Source organism: Pseudomyrmex gracilis, unplaced genomic scaffold (genome assembly GCF_002006095.1).
Source record: "Pseudomyrmex gracilis isolate BER0280 unplaced genomic scaffold, ASM200609v1 scaffold_24, whole genome shotgun sequence".
NCBI lineage: Eukaryota > Metazoa > Arthropoda > Insecta > Hymenoptera > Formicidae > Pseudomyrmex > Pseudomyrmex gracilis.
The window spans coordinates 42,634-57,079 of record NW_018020608.1 but is presented as its reverse complement, the minus strand read 5'-3'; the positions used below and the strand labels follow the sequence as shown (position 1 = coordinate 57,079).

The following is a 14,446-nucleotide window of genomic DNA, read 5'->3' as shown; positions in this document are numbered from 1 at the left end:
AAAAATATATTTGCAAGAATATAGCGAGAAAATTATCAGCGAGAAAAATTAAGCTTTATTGAATTTTTTAATTTGCCAACAAAACGACGTTCAGTCGATGAAACAAAAAATTAAGTGGATTCAACAAATTTTGCTGCTTAAAATTATTGTTGCGTCGCAATATTTGCGTCCTCCAGCTCAATAAATAACGAAAATCCTTTTCGTCTCTGATATCTTCGTTATAATTATTTCACGACATAATGAAGAAAATGCTAATTAACTCGCCTGTTAGTACTTTATCGTTCTCTCGAAACTTTCCGCGATTAGGCGCGACAGATTTTACGCCGCCTCTGCGTAGCCCGTGACATTATTAAATTTCCAGGTTTACGTTTCATGTCGTATTCATAGATGGTTTACGAGAAGCGCGTGTTAACGCTTTGACTTTCGACCTCTACTTTATGGGAACTATTCCAGTTGGAACGCGCCGTTGGAGAGCGGCGTTTGATCAGACGCTAATTGAAACCTGTCGCGCCGGCACAAATAATTGAGTCTCTAGAATCGTCGTTTCGGTGACTGCTAAAATGTTCGAAACTCGCGAGAACGGAGATGTTTCATCGCGATAAAACGGATGTTGACGTAAAAACGCGCGATTCTCTTCTTACAGGAGATACAAAACCGCTGATGTGTGCGCAATTATTATTTTGTTAATTAATTCGAGTCGAATTACACGAATTTTTAATTCGAATCTACTTCATTCCCAACGGATATTTCTGGTCCAGAGAAATCGTATTTCCACGAACCAGTGCAAAACTACTCTGCTGAAATTTTTGAAGAAGATTGAAGTCGCTTCACAAAAAATATCATCTAGAAGCGCTGCTGGAACTTCCCGGCTTTTCCCGCGCGCGAACAGATTACTTTGTGCAATATTCATCGCGCATTTTACTAGCTGCGTAAAAATTCGGACGAATTTTGGTTCCACACAAACAACTCTCCGTGCCGGCTTATTGTCGGCACGTCGTCCGCGGAAGAAAGTTTTGCGGTCTTCCTCGACGCCTTTGAGCTGGGAACGCAAAAGGAAAAAATGGGAAACTGCGAGAAAAGGAAAGAGAAAACGTAGGCGGATGGGCGCGTACATACGTGTATGTACACACACACACACACACACACATATGTGCCTCGTCGTTTCTTTCGGAGCAATGTGAGTTCGCAAGAATACCAAAAGGAGCGTTGCAGATATGCACAGAAAAGGGGGAAAAAAGCCAACAAGACACTGATACAGGAAATGTAATAACACGTAAAGTAATTACGCGTAACGGTGATTTAACAATAAAAACATTCAACACGACATACTTTAATGTGTGTGTGTGTGTGTGCGCGCGCGTGCGTGTGTGGATACAAAAGATGTTATTATTTAGATTAAAAAAAAAAACAAACAAACAAACAAACAAACAAATTGTAAGCGCGTTGAGATATCGCGAGTAGTTTTCTCCGAGCGACACGCTGCAGAAGTTGCTCTCGTCACGACGCTGTCATTATTATACGCTCTTTTTTTTTTTTTTTTTTTTTTACAAACGGAATTACAGGATTTCTTGACGCGCGCGACAATGAAACAATCGCGAAACGAGACGCACGGTTCGCTATATAATTGCTGAACGGCCGGGAATAACAATTATTACACGACCTCGAAAGAGCCGTTGGAAAAGCGAGGCGTGAGTAACTCGAGATGAGAAGGATACAGTTAGCTATGTATCTCTCACGAAGCTCATGGCGCGCGTTACGTGCCGGCCGGGAGGAGACCAATTTTCAGGTCTCGCATCGCGCATCCAACACGCGATTCGATTCGTTATATTTTTTTTTTCTTTTTTGAGATAGGTTATTATGTTTCCCTCGACGCGAACAACTCGCCGTCCGAACTTGGGCCACTCCTCCGCTTGTTTCGTTTAAATTTTACATGGATCGCGCGAGAGACCCAACACTCGTGTCCAAAACTTTTTAAAAATCTTTTAGAAAATAAAAAAAAAAGAAGATAAAAATACATCAATTTTTGTTTTTAACTTGTTGTAAGACAGTCGAGTACGTCAGTCTGTACGTATCTGCTTGGCAAAGATCGTCTTTTTGTATATTATTTGTTATACAAAAAAACTTGACTTTGCTACTTAGCGGTAACATCTGCACGGTCACTCTCTCTCGCTAACAACGTGTTCGGTGCGTCTACTCGCCTTCGACAATCTCAGCTGTAGTAAGTTGCGCGTCTTCTAACAGTTTATTCGCTTCGGAAGACTTATGCGTGCATAAACAAGCTCGATACAACGTGCGTGCGCCATTACCGCTATTTCACGCATCAAGTACCAAGTCAGGCTTGACGTAGGTACGTGTAAGACGAGCAAGAAATCGACACGCGCGTAATGGATCGCGTGCCTTCTCGCGTAATAACGAGATTTACTAATTTTCTCCCCACACAAAAAAAATTCAATTCCATCGAAAATATCGTACTTCGCATCTCTTGATAGCAAACAAAAAACAATCTGCTTTGGAAGTTGATGTCTTCTGCTTCTCAAGAGAAGTTGCTTCGTAGTTAAAAAAAAAAAAATAAAAAATGAAACTCGATATAGAGTGTTTGCTCGTTTTTCTCGAAAGTATCGTCTATCCCGCGCGCTTTTCCATCTTCGAATCGTCTATACGGCGCGTCTGTATCTTGTCGAAAGGGCGTGACCACAAGAGACGCCCGAGGCGAACACCGTGCGATTACCATGCGTGCCGGCCGATGAGCACGAGAACTCTACGAAAATTATGCGGGAGATCCCGATTGTTGTGTCCGTGAGAATTATGATTTCTCGAACCGGAGGTAAGGATTCTCACGCGCGTATCACTGCGCAGCAATAACGTGTATGTGTGTGTATATGTGTTCCGCAATCTGAACCCACGTTATATCTCGATATTTTTTTTCAAATTTCAAACCTTTCCAATTTGTGACGCACTATTCTCAGGTTTCTCTCTTTCTTACTATTTCCTTTTCTCGTTTCTCAAATAAAACAATAACAAAATCAGTGGCGCTTTTCGCTTAAATATTTTTTTCGCTTCTTTCTTTCGATCTTCTTTCCGCGGCCGTTCTCGAAACACATGTTCACGTTCTTGCAAAGCAGAAAAGACGCGTGTAAAATTATTATTGTGTGTGTACGCGGCTCGCGCACCGTTTGGAGTTTAACGCGTATATTAACGCGCGAACGTAACTTACCAACGAGACGGACCGTTGCTGAAGTTTAAGATTCAGGTCTTCCTTTTCGTCGCCGCAGTCGGTCGTATAGAACAGCACGCTTTTCTTAGATCCCCTGAAATCAACCCTCGTTAGTGTCTCGGCCAGATGACAAGAAGCGCCAGCGGGATCTGGCGCTTTAGCGTTTAAGCTTGCTTTACGGGACGCGAACGTGAGTCGGGATATAACCCGCAACATAATCTGATTAGCCGAGGACTGTAATTCAATTGATAATCTGATCGGACATCCTCCCGTGACACTATCTGCGCGACAGCGCGGATGATAGCGTGTTGGAGAGGAAGAGAAAGGTTCGGGATGTAATGAACGTAATGGGAGTTTACTAGCGGGAGAGTTTACCGTGAAAAGAAAATCCGAAGATGTGCGTATCAAACGATCGAGTGTGTATTCGTTTACTGCGAATTTTACTCTCTCTCTCTCTCTCTCTTTCTCTCTTTCTGTGTGTGTTAATTAAGTCGTGTATAATCTTTTAACAAATTAACAAATATCATATATTTAATTTCTAAATCGCGTCAGGAAAGATAACGCGTCGCTTCTCTCGCAGCGCGGACCGCGTACGTTTATTTTCTATATAACGTGTGTAAATCACGTCGTTGCATCGCATCGAAACACACAAGCTAATAGAATCTATGAGAGGTCGTTTTCGAATTGCACTCTTCAATTACGACGCATAAATCAGTGCGCGCGATCAACGCCCGTTCCTGTCGCAGACGATTAAACTCGCAGCGTGGTGGAGCGCGCGCGAGCTCGAATGGTCTTCAATCTTTATGGTAATCGTACCTAAGCGCCTTCCCATTACGGTTGAAGGCCTGATGTTCGACGAGCACGGGCGAATCCGTGTAGCACCGGCTCTCGTTCATATCGACGACGACTACGACATCGCACCTCTTTTCACTCGACCCGTCACGTTGATATCTGGAATCAGAAGAGAGTTTTCAAGTGACGTTAATGCGACGAAACGGTCGCGTTAAACGCGTTCGCTTTACTCAACATTAATATTCAAGAGAGGAAAGATCTTTTTACGCGCGCGATAAATGTATCTCTCAATCTAATTTTATCGCAATTATTTTTATTCTAATTATCAGATGCAGGCAATTCAATTAATTAACGATACAAGGTTGTTGTAATTACATTGAAACTTGTATACATTTGCAACTGAAAATAAAAAAAAAAAAAAATAAAAAAAAAATAATGGTTCCGGCCGGGATCGAACTGGCGACCTTCTGCGTGTAAAGCAGACGTGATAACCGCTACACCACGGAACCGCTCGCTGACGCTCGTGTTTGTGGAGAAAGCGCTTCGATCAAAACACACAAAATGTGTCGATTCGAATTAAAAACGTCAATCACGTTATAATTCTTACATCTTATTGCAGTCTAAAAGCAATTAATTATTTTACAAATTCTGAGCATCAAGGAAGAAACAAAGTTGTACTCGAATTACAGTGTTGCGCGATGAGCGCGCGTTATTAAAATAAATTTTTTTTTCCGCGTCACGCCCGCGTTAATTATTATTATTTTTCTTTATTTTCTCCAGAATAATATAAAATCTCGACTTTTCTCCCCAAACAATTGCGCAAATTTCCGGAAAATAACGTCCCGAGCAATTTTAGAACTTTAACGAGTAATATACCCGTAAATGTCTTAAGTAACTAAACGCAGTAATCGTCTGATTTGCATTAAATTATGCACGGGAAAGTTCATTCCTCCGCCCACGACGAAAATCTACGCGTATAGATGCAAACGCACGACGCTCGTTACGCGAACGAGGGGGGAAGCGAAGGATCCGTTGACATGCATAATTAGATGCGTGGCGTGGTCTACGAGACAAATCGCGTGTGTGCGCGTGTGTGTGCAAACAAATGCTCACGTTGCGTATTGTCAGCATCAACAATGCAAACAAATCAGACGGGGCGAGCTGTGCAACGATAGCGCACGAACGCGTGTGTTACGCGCGCGGTAACGCGCGCGCAACACGAAAGCCGGAACATTCGAACGAGAGAGAGAACGCGCAATACGGAACTCCGGACTCTGCAGAGCAGAGACTGCAACGAGAAAATAAAGCCGGGTTTATCGCTATCGTAATACGATCTAAGCAATAATGCGAACGGATAATCGGCGAAATAACCGTCTCTCTCCCGACCATTGTAAAATCTTATTGCGCTGATGCGCTGATACGCGACGGCGCACAATAGAAACATAACGCCATACGAATGATGAATGCGTCTTGTCGACATGCCATTTGTCATTGCGCGACTAAATAAACAAAACACGCGATACAACTTGCGCTTGTTAACTGGCTGCGCTTCGCGAGTCGAGCGAGCTTTGCGCATTTTGTTTCTCCTCGAGAAACTGCTAAAGATAAACGACACACATTGTGACGTTACTAAATAAAAACTAATTTATATTAAACATACGAATATTAATCATTCACAATTCACATTGTCTTAAGTACTTTCTTATTGTTTGTTTATAGCACATTTGTCTTAGAGAGATAATTGCAGAATGTTTTAAAACTCACTTTGGACAGAAATAGAAAGGAAGAACAACGAAGACAAAATTCGAGTTGTAGAGATTTTCTTGTGTTATAACGAGTTGACGAAGTTTGTATTACGGTACAGATCCAAAGTTCTCCGAGCGATAAGAAGTTGATTTAATTCTCACGTTGCTCACTAAGTTCATTCGAGCGCTTTAGCGTGTCGGTTTTATATTTTATTGAGAAATGTATTTTTATTATTGAGAGAGAGAAAGAGACGTCTCTCTCTCTCTCTCTCAATTTGCGAGGACAGATCAAATTTAATAATGCGGACAAAAGCTTTTCCCGTTCCTTCCTTTGTGTAATAAAATGGGAGTAAGTTTGGTATATATTAATTAAATCCACGTCGGAAAGCTCTTTGAAAGACCGCCTGAAAATGAGACACACCGTCGTCGTCTGTCGCTGACGCGCTTGCGTCTATGTATACTAGTTAGACGGTGCCGTATATTCCTATCTAAAACGAAGGATTATGTGGGTGCGTAAATTTGTTTCCTCTCTTTCTCTCTGCTCATTACTGAAATACGATGAGATCATTAACGGGTTTTACAACACACAGAGAAAAGTCACATGAAAAATCTTTACTTGTCTCGGCCAGCGTGCGATATCATCGAGTATTTATAAGATAACGCAAAACGCGTTTCTCTCTTTCTTTCTGCAAGATAACAAGTTGAACATACGGAATTTTTTATTACAATTTAACACCTCTTTTTTTCCTCAAAGAAAGACCCGCCGCCGCTTGATGTATTGCCGTCCGGGAGTAAGCGACATCTCCGAGTGTAAAGGTTCAAAGCTTTTTCACTGTCAAAGCGAGCGTGTAGCGCGACATATTGTGTGTCCCATTCTGATGTCAACTGGTTCGCGCGGTGCGTATATATCGCCGAGGTGTTCTCTCGGAGATAGGATTTATATTTGCTGAACATTTTGTCATGGTGGAAATATACCATGGGGACTTTATGAAGTTGCGCGCGCCGCGTTACGACAACTTTGTTCGACTTCACGTCGATATTACGTATATTTGTACGTATATTCGATAAGGACTGACGAGTTTTTGATCACGTGTCGAGAGGAGAGAGATATTGCGATTCTTTGATTCGAAAAAAAAAAAAACACGCCGAGATAGTTACGAAATGGCAGCTGCCCGTTTGCCGCAGACTGTTTGTGTCTCGAAAATGAACCGTTTCCGCTCGCAATTATTATCGCGAATGTGGAAAATAAGAGACGGTGTTTTGTCGTGATGTATGAAACATCGTGTTGTACATACGTGACCGCCGTTGATGCTATCAATATCGCTCTTCGAAAATTCCGAAGTAACCGCGCGAGCGAGAGAGGGCGCGCGCGCGCGAACGTCGCGACATATCGAGAAGCGATATTGCGATTCTCGAATATAAGCAACGCGATCAGTCAGAAAAACATGGAGACAGGTTGAAGCGTCGCGTTCCGTGTTTCCCGCGAGTGTTAGCGTGCAAAACTGAATTCCGTGCGTCAGAATTTATCGCGAGTGTCTCGTAAAATATCGGTCGTTCGTCGTAATAACGTATGACGCTACGTGCAACCGGCGCGCCGTTACATATCGGGTGTCACGACAGAAAAAGCAAGCGGCAGTCAAGTTTGTTTCGGATCGGAAACCAATTTTTCGCGATTGTTTGAGAGTGAAATATTCGCGCACGTGGAACGTAACGTAAATTAATTGTGAGTGCAATATTGCAAGATATGCCAAGAACGAAACGAAACGTTTTCAGATTTTTGTCGGTAAGTACTTTCGACCACACGTGCAATTACGGTTATATCGGAACTAATTTTTATAGACGTATAATTTGAGCTATCACTTTTTTTTTTTATTTTACGTAGCATTTTATGAAAAAATGCAGTATATACGAATATTAGATAATATATTAAATCTGTAATTTCTAATATGTTTATATAATAATATAAACACGTATACACACGATATAAATTCAAATACATTTGTGATTAAACAAATAAATTTAAGTGACTTTAATGGAGCGTGTATATTGCATGTGAAATCTATAAAAGTGGGTAATTAAACATATTGCGTGACCGTTTCTCGTGCAGAAACGTAAATTATTGACTGGATGTACATCAATCCTTTTTCGTAATCTACAGAATCGTATGTCTGTGTTTACGAAGCCATCGTCGCGAGTCTAATGACCATAGCAATATCTTTATGACCCTGTTTCACGCAAGTGATGCGCTGTTGAACATATTCGATTTTATGATATGAAATAGCAAAGATAGAGACTTGATGGTTACAATATATGTATAGAATATAGATATAAGGTTACAACATATGTATAGAACATAAATATGTATTTGCATTTACGTATTTAACGGGAAACATTAATATTAAAATAAAATGAATATGTCACAAATGCAATATTCTAACGCGGATTTTCTCGGAAAACGTAGCTTTGTGTACGCGACAAACTTTAATTCTACACGGAAAAAAAAGATTTGCTAAAATAGCAAGAAATTAGTTACTATATGGCCAGCAAAAAAACATTTGTTAAGTTTAGTAAAATTTTTGTTTTGCCAACAAAATATTTTGTTGATGAAACAAAAAATTTCGTAGGATCAACCATTTTTTTTTGCTGACTATATAATAGCAAAACTTTTTTTTCCGTGTACGTTTTTGATTTTTGCGCGTAAAATCGGTATTTTTTTGTTTATATCATCAGTTCGTGAAAAATACAACACGCCGTATAAAAACAAATGTTTTTTTCGAACCAACACGTACAGATAAAAACACTGCTACATCCAACGCGCGTTCTCAATGCAATTAATTTAACAATAATTATTTTTTACACCAGAGTCAGATTATTATTTATTTAAATAGTATTATTATATATTTTTTTTTATTTTTTATTATTATTTATTATTATTATTTTTTATTTTTTATTTTTTATTTAAATACTAGATAGTCTCAAAATGGAATATTTACAAACCATTTGCATAATTTAAAGTAATCTCAAACGTTATAACATTCTTGAGAAATAAATCGCACTTAACAGTAAACGCTTTACTGGCTTCACGTTATAGCAAGAAAATCAAGTGTTGTGTTTTACGATATGTTGTAAGTAAGAATACGTAGAGTCTTAATTGCCGCGGTATAACTTCTTACTTTTCTCTTCTCTCTCTCTCTTTCTTTCCGTTGTAAAATAATGACAATAAAAATCTCAGATTATCTCTACTGAAAAAAATTGACGTACATGCATTATGTTCTCAGAACGCAACCTGAATATATTATTCGATTTATTACACACACACACACATACGCGCTACATACATTTCTGTCAAGTCGAAAGTTTTTATACATCAAACGATAATATAATCTTTTAATGTACACCATGATTGTTTCGCTTTAATGTGTTCTATCTATATTCTGTCGTCACAGACCGGCCGTGTCTTACTATGTAACTCGATCGATGACTATACAAGGCCATAAATGATAGTTCGGATATAGAGCCACGATCAATTATACGTGATAAAATAATTAGCGTAACTTTTTACTCATCAAGCCGCGCTCTCGTTTTTCACTCCGACGTGATTTGATACTTAACGATCATTAATATTTGCGCACGCAATTATTTCATGTATTTTTTGTATTTTCATTTTTCTGTTATTGGTAGTAGCGTTCTTCAATTTAATTGTTTCTAAGTTAAGAAGCAAGTACGTCTTCAAAAAAAAATTGGCGATCAACAAAATTAGTTGAAAATAAAGATATTTTATGGGAATGTATAAAAAAGAGAATTCAAGGACTCCCAATTCCTCACTGACATATTAAGAAAGTGAACTCTTGACGCAAATTATTAATTCCACTTAGAAGATCCATCTTCTACAGACAAAATGTTTCATAATAGGCGCGCAAGTTCCTTGGAAATTACTCGAGCGGTGCCTCTCATGGGAAATCTTTGAACATTCTAACAGACAAGCAACACCTGGCGACAGGTGCTAAGGGGCAAATATCCGTGTGCTGTCTTGCACCAAATATTCGAAAAGTTCTGCGCGGTAACGCCTTCATATCTTCCTAAGGATATAATGTTTGTTTATGATTTCTGTAAAGAAAAAAAAGTAAACTTTTTCAACATTGTAGATCTCTGCCTCATCATAAATTTATGATTTTGCGAACTATCGGAAGTTTTAATATTGAAAAAACTTTTCTTCTAGCGCTTCATAAAATTTACACATAGTTACGTTACATGTAATGTGGACAGGCAGAAGTCTTTACACATGAAGGTGCACCAACAATGCAATATTTCAAACAATGAAAAGTGTGATCTCATGTGTAAAAACATTAACGTTTCCGCTCGTAGATGTAGTAGTCTTCAATATAGCCACGTGTATTAATTAAAACAATTTGTCATGTTTTAATCGCTGAATTATAGACCGCGTATAAAGTTGTATCATCATGCAAAATGTTAAACGAGATGAGAAATTTATCCTCGAAAATACGCGTAAAAAATATTAAACTGTAGTTTAATACACGGGACGGACGAATGACCACAATCTTCTTGTCGCTAATTACATCTGCGCAATGTTTCTTCCTGTTTAAAATTTTATAGATTGCTGAAGCACGCGTAATTTCTTATTAGCAAAGATTAGATCTCACTTGGCGATTAATAATCTCGCAAGATATAAAGAATTATTATTATCGAGAAAGTATTACACACATAATTTACATAAAACAGTTAGTTACATCTCGCTCCGCACAAGCATAAAATCTCGCCGTCTCACCTCGCAACATCACATATCACGCCTCGATGATAATTTAAGACTTCGATAACAGGAAAAATTATATATATATATGTACGTATACATATATAAAAGAGAGCGTAATCAATCGCGATGAAGCATAATTTTAATACATTAGAATACATTACCGTATCAGGTTTGTTCAGCTCTTTTCTGCGCGTCGAAGTTATCTCGCAACGCAACTTCTTGGAATAATGTTGCAAGAGATAACTCATTTATGAATGAAGCGTGCTTGAATATGTTAAAAGTTTCCAATGGGATGATGATAATTTCTAATGATATAATTAAAATACGCGCTGTAATTTCTCGCGTATATCAAGAGACACGAAATTATATGCATAGTGTATGTAATTAAACTATATATATTTTTTTTTCGTCTTAATTGAAACATGTCTCTCTTATTCTTTTTTATTTAAAAAACGAAACAAATGTTCGAAGAACATATTTAAACAGACAGAAGTTTTCTCAGGAGGTCGGTATCAGTTTACATTATTTTTCCAGATATTTTATTTTTTATTTAAATTATAATTAGGTGTTGTTCGATTTTTGTGTTCAATCTTTTTGCGTCTCCTTCGACGCATCGTTACTGTCAACGGTTTGATTTGTTTTCGTTAATTCGGCGAGTATTTGTTGCTCCTCGGGCGTGAGAATCGCTCTATCCACGAAGCTCGCGATGTTGGTCGCGTGTATTGTCAACAAGCGTTTTCTCTCCTCCTTCGCGTGTTCCATCTCAATTAACCTCAGCCTCTGTTCCTCGCGGGCGACTTCCTCAATTCTCGCGATTTCTTCTTCTCGAATTCTGCGACGGTGCGCAATCAACTTCTCTAGATCCTGTCGATACTGCGTTTTCATTCTTCTCTTCGCCTCCGCCGTGCACCTCGCCGTCTTTTCGTCCTCCATGACCTTCCTCATAACTTCCTCGGCCCATGCTTTATCCTCTTCCGCGAAACGCATTTTACACTGTTCGGTAAAGACAATTTGTTCCCGCAAACTAACGGCCAGCTCCTGCTGCATCTTTTTCCGACGCGTTGTCTCTTCCATCTCTCTGATCATAAGTTCACACCTTATCTCCTCTGCCACGAGGTCGATCAGATACTCTTCCTTCTCGCGTTTCCGAGCCTCGGCGTCAAGTATTATTCTCGTTATTTCCATCTGCACACGCTCGCGTCTCTCCAACTGCTCTCTTCGAAGTCTGTTCATCTCCTTTGATCTTACCTCTACCTCCTTCAAGTACTCTACATCTTCTCGTTGCTTCTTTTCTTCCATTTCGTATTCCTTTTGCCGACGGATCTCCCTCATCTCCTCGAGACGCAGTCTCTCCCGTCTCATCCTCTCCACCAGCTCGCACTTCTTCTCTAGTGTACGAGCGCGCTCCCGTTCCTCCTGCAGTCTGTCCGCTTCTTCCAGGAACTTCCTGTATTCGCGAGCTTCTTCCATAAGTACTCTCTTTTCTTCTTCTTTTCGTGTCAACTGCTCGTTCAGCTGTTGCCTGTATTCCGCGGACTTCCGCAGATTCTCCGATCGGCGCCTGAGATCCTCCTCCAACGCTTTCTGTTGCTGCTGGCGACTCAGCTCGGCGCCCTCGTGTTTTCGCACGAGCTCGGCCTGTCTGCAGACTTGCCTCTCCTCGAGCTGCGCCTCGAGTCCCTTCACCATGTAGGCACGTCGCAATTCCGCCTCCAACTGCGCGACCGCGTCGTAAGACTCGCGGTTGCGGCAACTGCGACGAAATCTCGCGATGTACAGAGCACTCTCGTTGTTGCTCCGGGGCTCCTCACCCATAACTCCTTGCGTTTCGATAGACAGCCTCGGGCGAAATAAAGGTGTCCGTCCGTAAGCAAGTTTGTACGATACGGGAAATCGCACACAGAACCTAGACATCAGTCGTCAAGTAGATAGGACGTTCAAACGTGCTGCTTCTCTAATCTTCCAGTTTGATCGCCTGTAAGGTGTTTACGCTAGTTCACTCTACAGTTTGTCTACAGCATCTCGTGAAAAATTAAAACTCTTTTACACATACACGTACAGAAAATATTTATATATCATAATAAATATTTAATAAGTGTATTGTAATTTATTATAAATTTTCATTATAATTTATAATTGTACGTGTATCATAATTTTCACCACATGCGAGTACATGCGAGTTGCTAGAGATTATGCAAATAATACGCACGAGACAAGAGAACGTAACAGATGAGACCAAAAAAGGAGAGAATTATCTTCATCTTGGTAATATTAAAAATTAATCTTTCTCTCACACACACACATAAGAAAAAAAACTTACACATGCGCCTCGTGTTTGTTTATTTATCTTAAGATTTCTCTCTGCGACGTGTTAATTAATTAACGCAGTCAATATCTGATTAGCCTTTGCGTAATTCACCGGAAACATGTCGCAGCGAGAAAAAAAGTTCATCATGACGCATCGCTCGCTACTACTCTGTACCTGTAACGCGAGTTTACATCTGCATGACGTGAGACTAATGCTCTTGCAACGTAGCCGCATTAACATCGGATCACCAACGGTAAAATAGTCTTTACATTGGTTATGCATATTTTGCTTCTTCCTACAATTTTCTTTGCGGAACTACGAGCTGCGCTTGTTTGAGAACATTCGCACGAGATGAATTGGGTTAATCCAAATTTAGCGGTAAACGAAAGAAGTAGGCTGCACCGCCGCTACATTTTCCCGTATGATAGTGGTTCTATTGTTATAACAATACAATAATGCGAACAAAAAAAAAAAACAATTACATTGATCTAGAAATTTATGCAATTTTTTTGTCCGTCACTTTAACGAAAAAAATTTGATTGATTTTCTATGAATTTTGATGTGCATCGAATTCGAATCTGAATTTTACAATACAAAAAATAGAATAGGATTTGTAATAAATAAATATTGCCAAAATGGCTATTTTCGAGAGTTTATCTTTAAATAACGACGTAATTGCAACATTCTGAGATTGGATACAAATTTATTTTTTCATTAAAGTGACAAAAATTGCGTTGTTCAAGTACTAGTTGGTAAAATGCGGAATTTATTTAAAATTGTTTTGCATCAACGTTGTACGCGTGTTATATTTCACACTTATAGTTGCGTATTCTTCAAAAACAATTCTCTGTTTAAATATAGTATAATTAGCGTAATTCCTATGAGAATGAGAGAGAGAGAAAAAGAGGAGAGAAAAAGAGATAGAGAAAGAAAACTCTATAAACTCTAATGCAGAACCATATCATTAATTAAAAACTTAATTATCCTGACAAACTCTTGGCATAAAAATTAATTTACATATTCTTTTATATAAGATTAACTTAAATATATATTAAATAAATATAATATCGTAAACTTATTTTTCACACACAAATGGTAACACAATATAAATTATATAAAAAAAAAGTTTTTAATTAAAAATAACTTTTTTAAAATACCGTTTTCTATAAATAAATAAAACATAAATTTCCAGGTAATAGTTATATATTATACTAATAACACGAGTCTTGTTCAACGAACCATTTTGTTTTATGTATGAGCAGTGATATAATTGCTGGCGATCGTGGAGAAATGTGTGTGTGCGTGCTCGTGCATGTGTGTGTACGTGTGCAGACGTTACTACCGTATATATATATATATATATACACATAAGTTTTGCAATAAATATTGTCAGAAGGTTTAAATTCATTTGGAAATCACATTTTTATAGTATTCCTTTGACTAATTTTTTCTGCTTATTATTAATCTAACCTCGAACGTGTGACAACGCACGCTCGCCGTCCAGGAAGCAAAACAAAGCAGAGACGTACCTCTTTCACGCGCAGATCCAGATACGCTAAGTCTGAGCGTTAATCGCAACCACCGTGCACTAAAACACTACATATGTAAACATACAT

At 39.0% G+C, this 14,446-nt stretch overlaps 3 protein-coding genes and 1 non-coding gene across 4 annotated transcripts in view; 1 reads left to right on the top strand and 3 right to left on the bottom strand.

Annotated features, from left to right (window-relative positions):
* Window positions 1-14,446, bottom strand: part of LOC109852135 — a 26,317-nt gene extending 11,871 nt beyond the window's left edge. The window contains exons 1-3 of the mRNA XM_020423002.1: window positions 14,360-14,446; window positions 4,031-4,165; window positions 3,215-3,308 (exon numbers count right to left, since the gene is read on the bottom strand). Of these exons, the coding sequence (XP_020278591.1) occupies window positions 3,215-3,308; window positions 4,031-4,110 (174 nt within the window). The 5' untranslated portion in view covers window positions 4,111-4,165; window positions 14,360-14,446. The remainder of the gene's footprint in view (window positions 1-3,214; window positions 3,309-4,030; window positions 4,166-14,359) is intronic.
* Window positions 4,443-4,515, bottom strand: Trnav-uac. Its single transcript has one exon. It is a non-coding gene; the product is annotated as a tRNA-Val (tRNA).
* The window catches only part of LOC109852136, a 46,806-nt gene continuing 39,555 nt past the window's right edge, over window positions 7,196-14,446 (top strand). The window contains exon 1 of the mRNA XM_020423009.1: window positions 7,196-7,534. The gene's annotated coding sequence lies outside the window, so the exon portion shown is untranslated. The remainder of the gene's footprint in view (window positions 7,535-14,446) is intronic.
* On the bottom strand, window positions 11,108-12,337 carry LOC109852035 (trichohyalin-like). The gene has a single exon (XM_020422808.1). It carries the CDS (start codon window positions 12,335-12,337, stop codon window positions 11,108-11,110), a length of 1,230 nt encoding a protein of 409 aa, XP_020278397.1.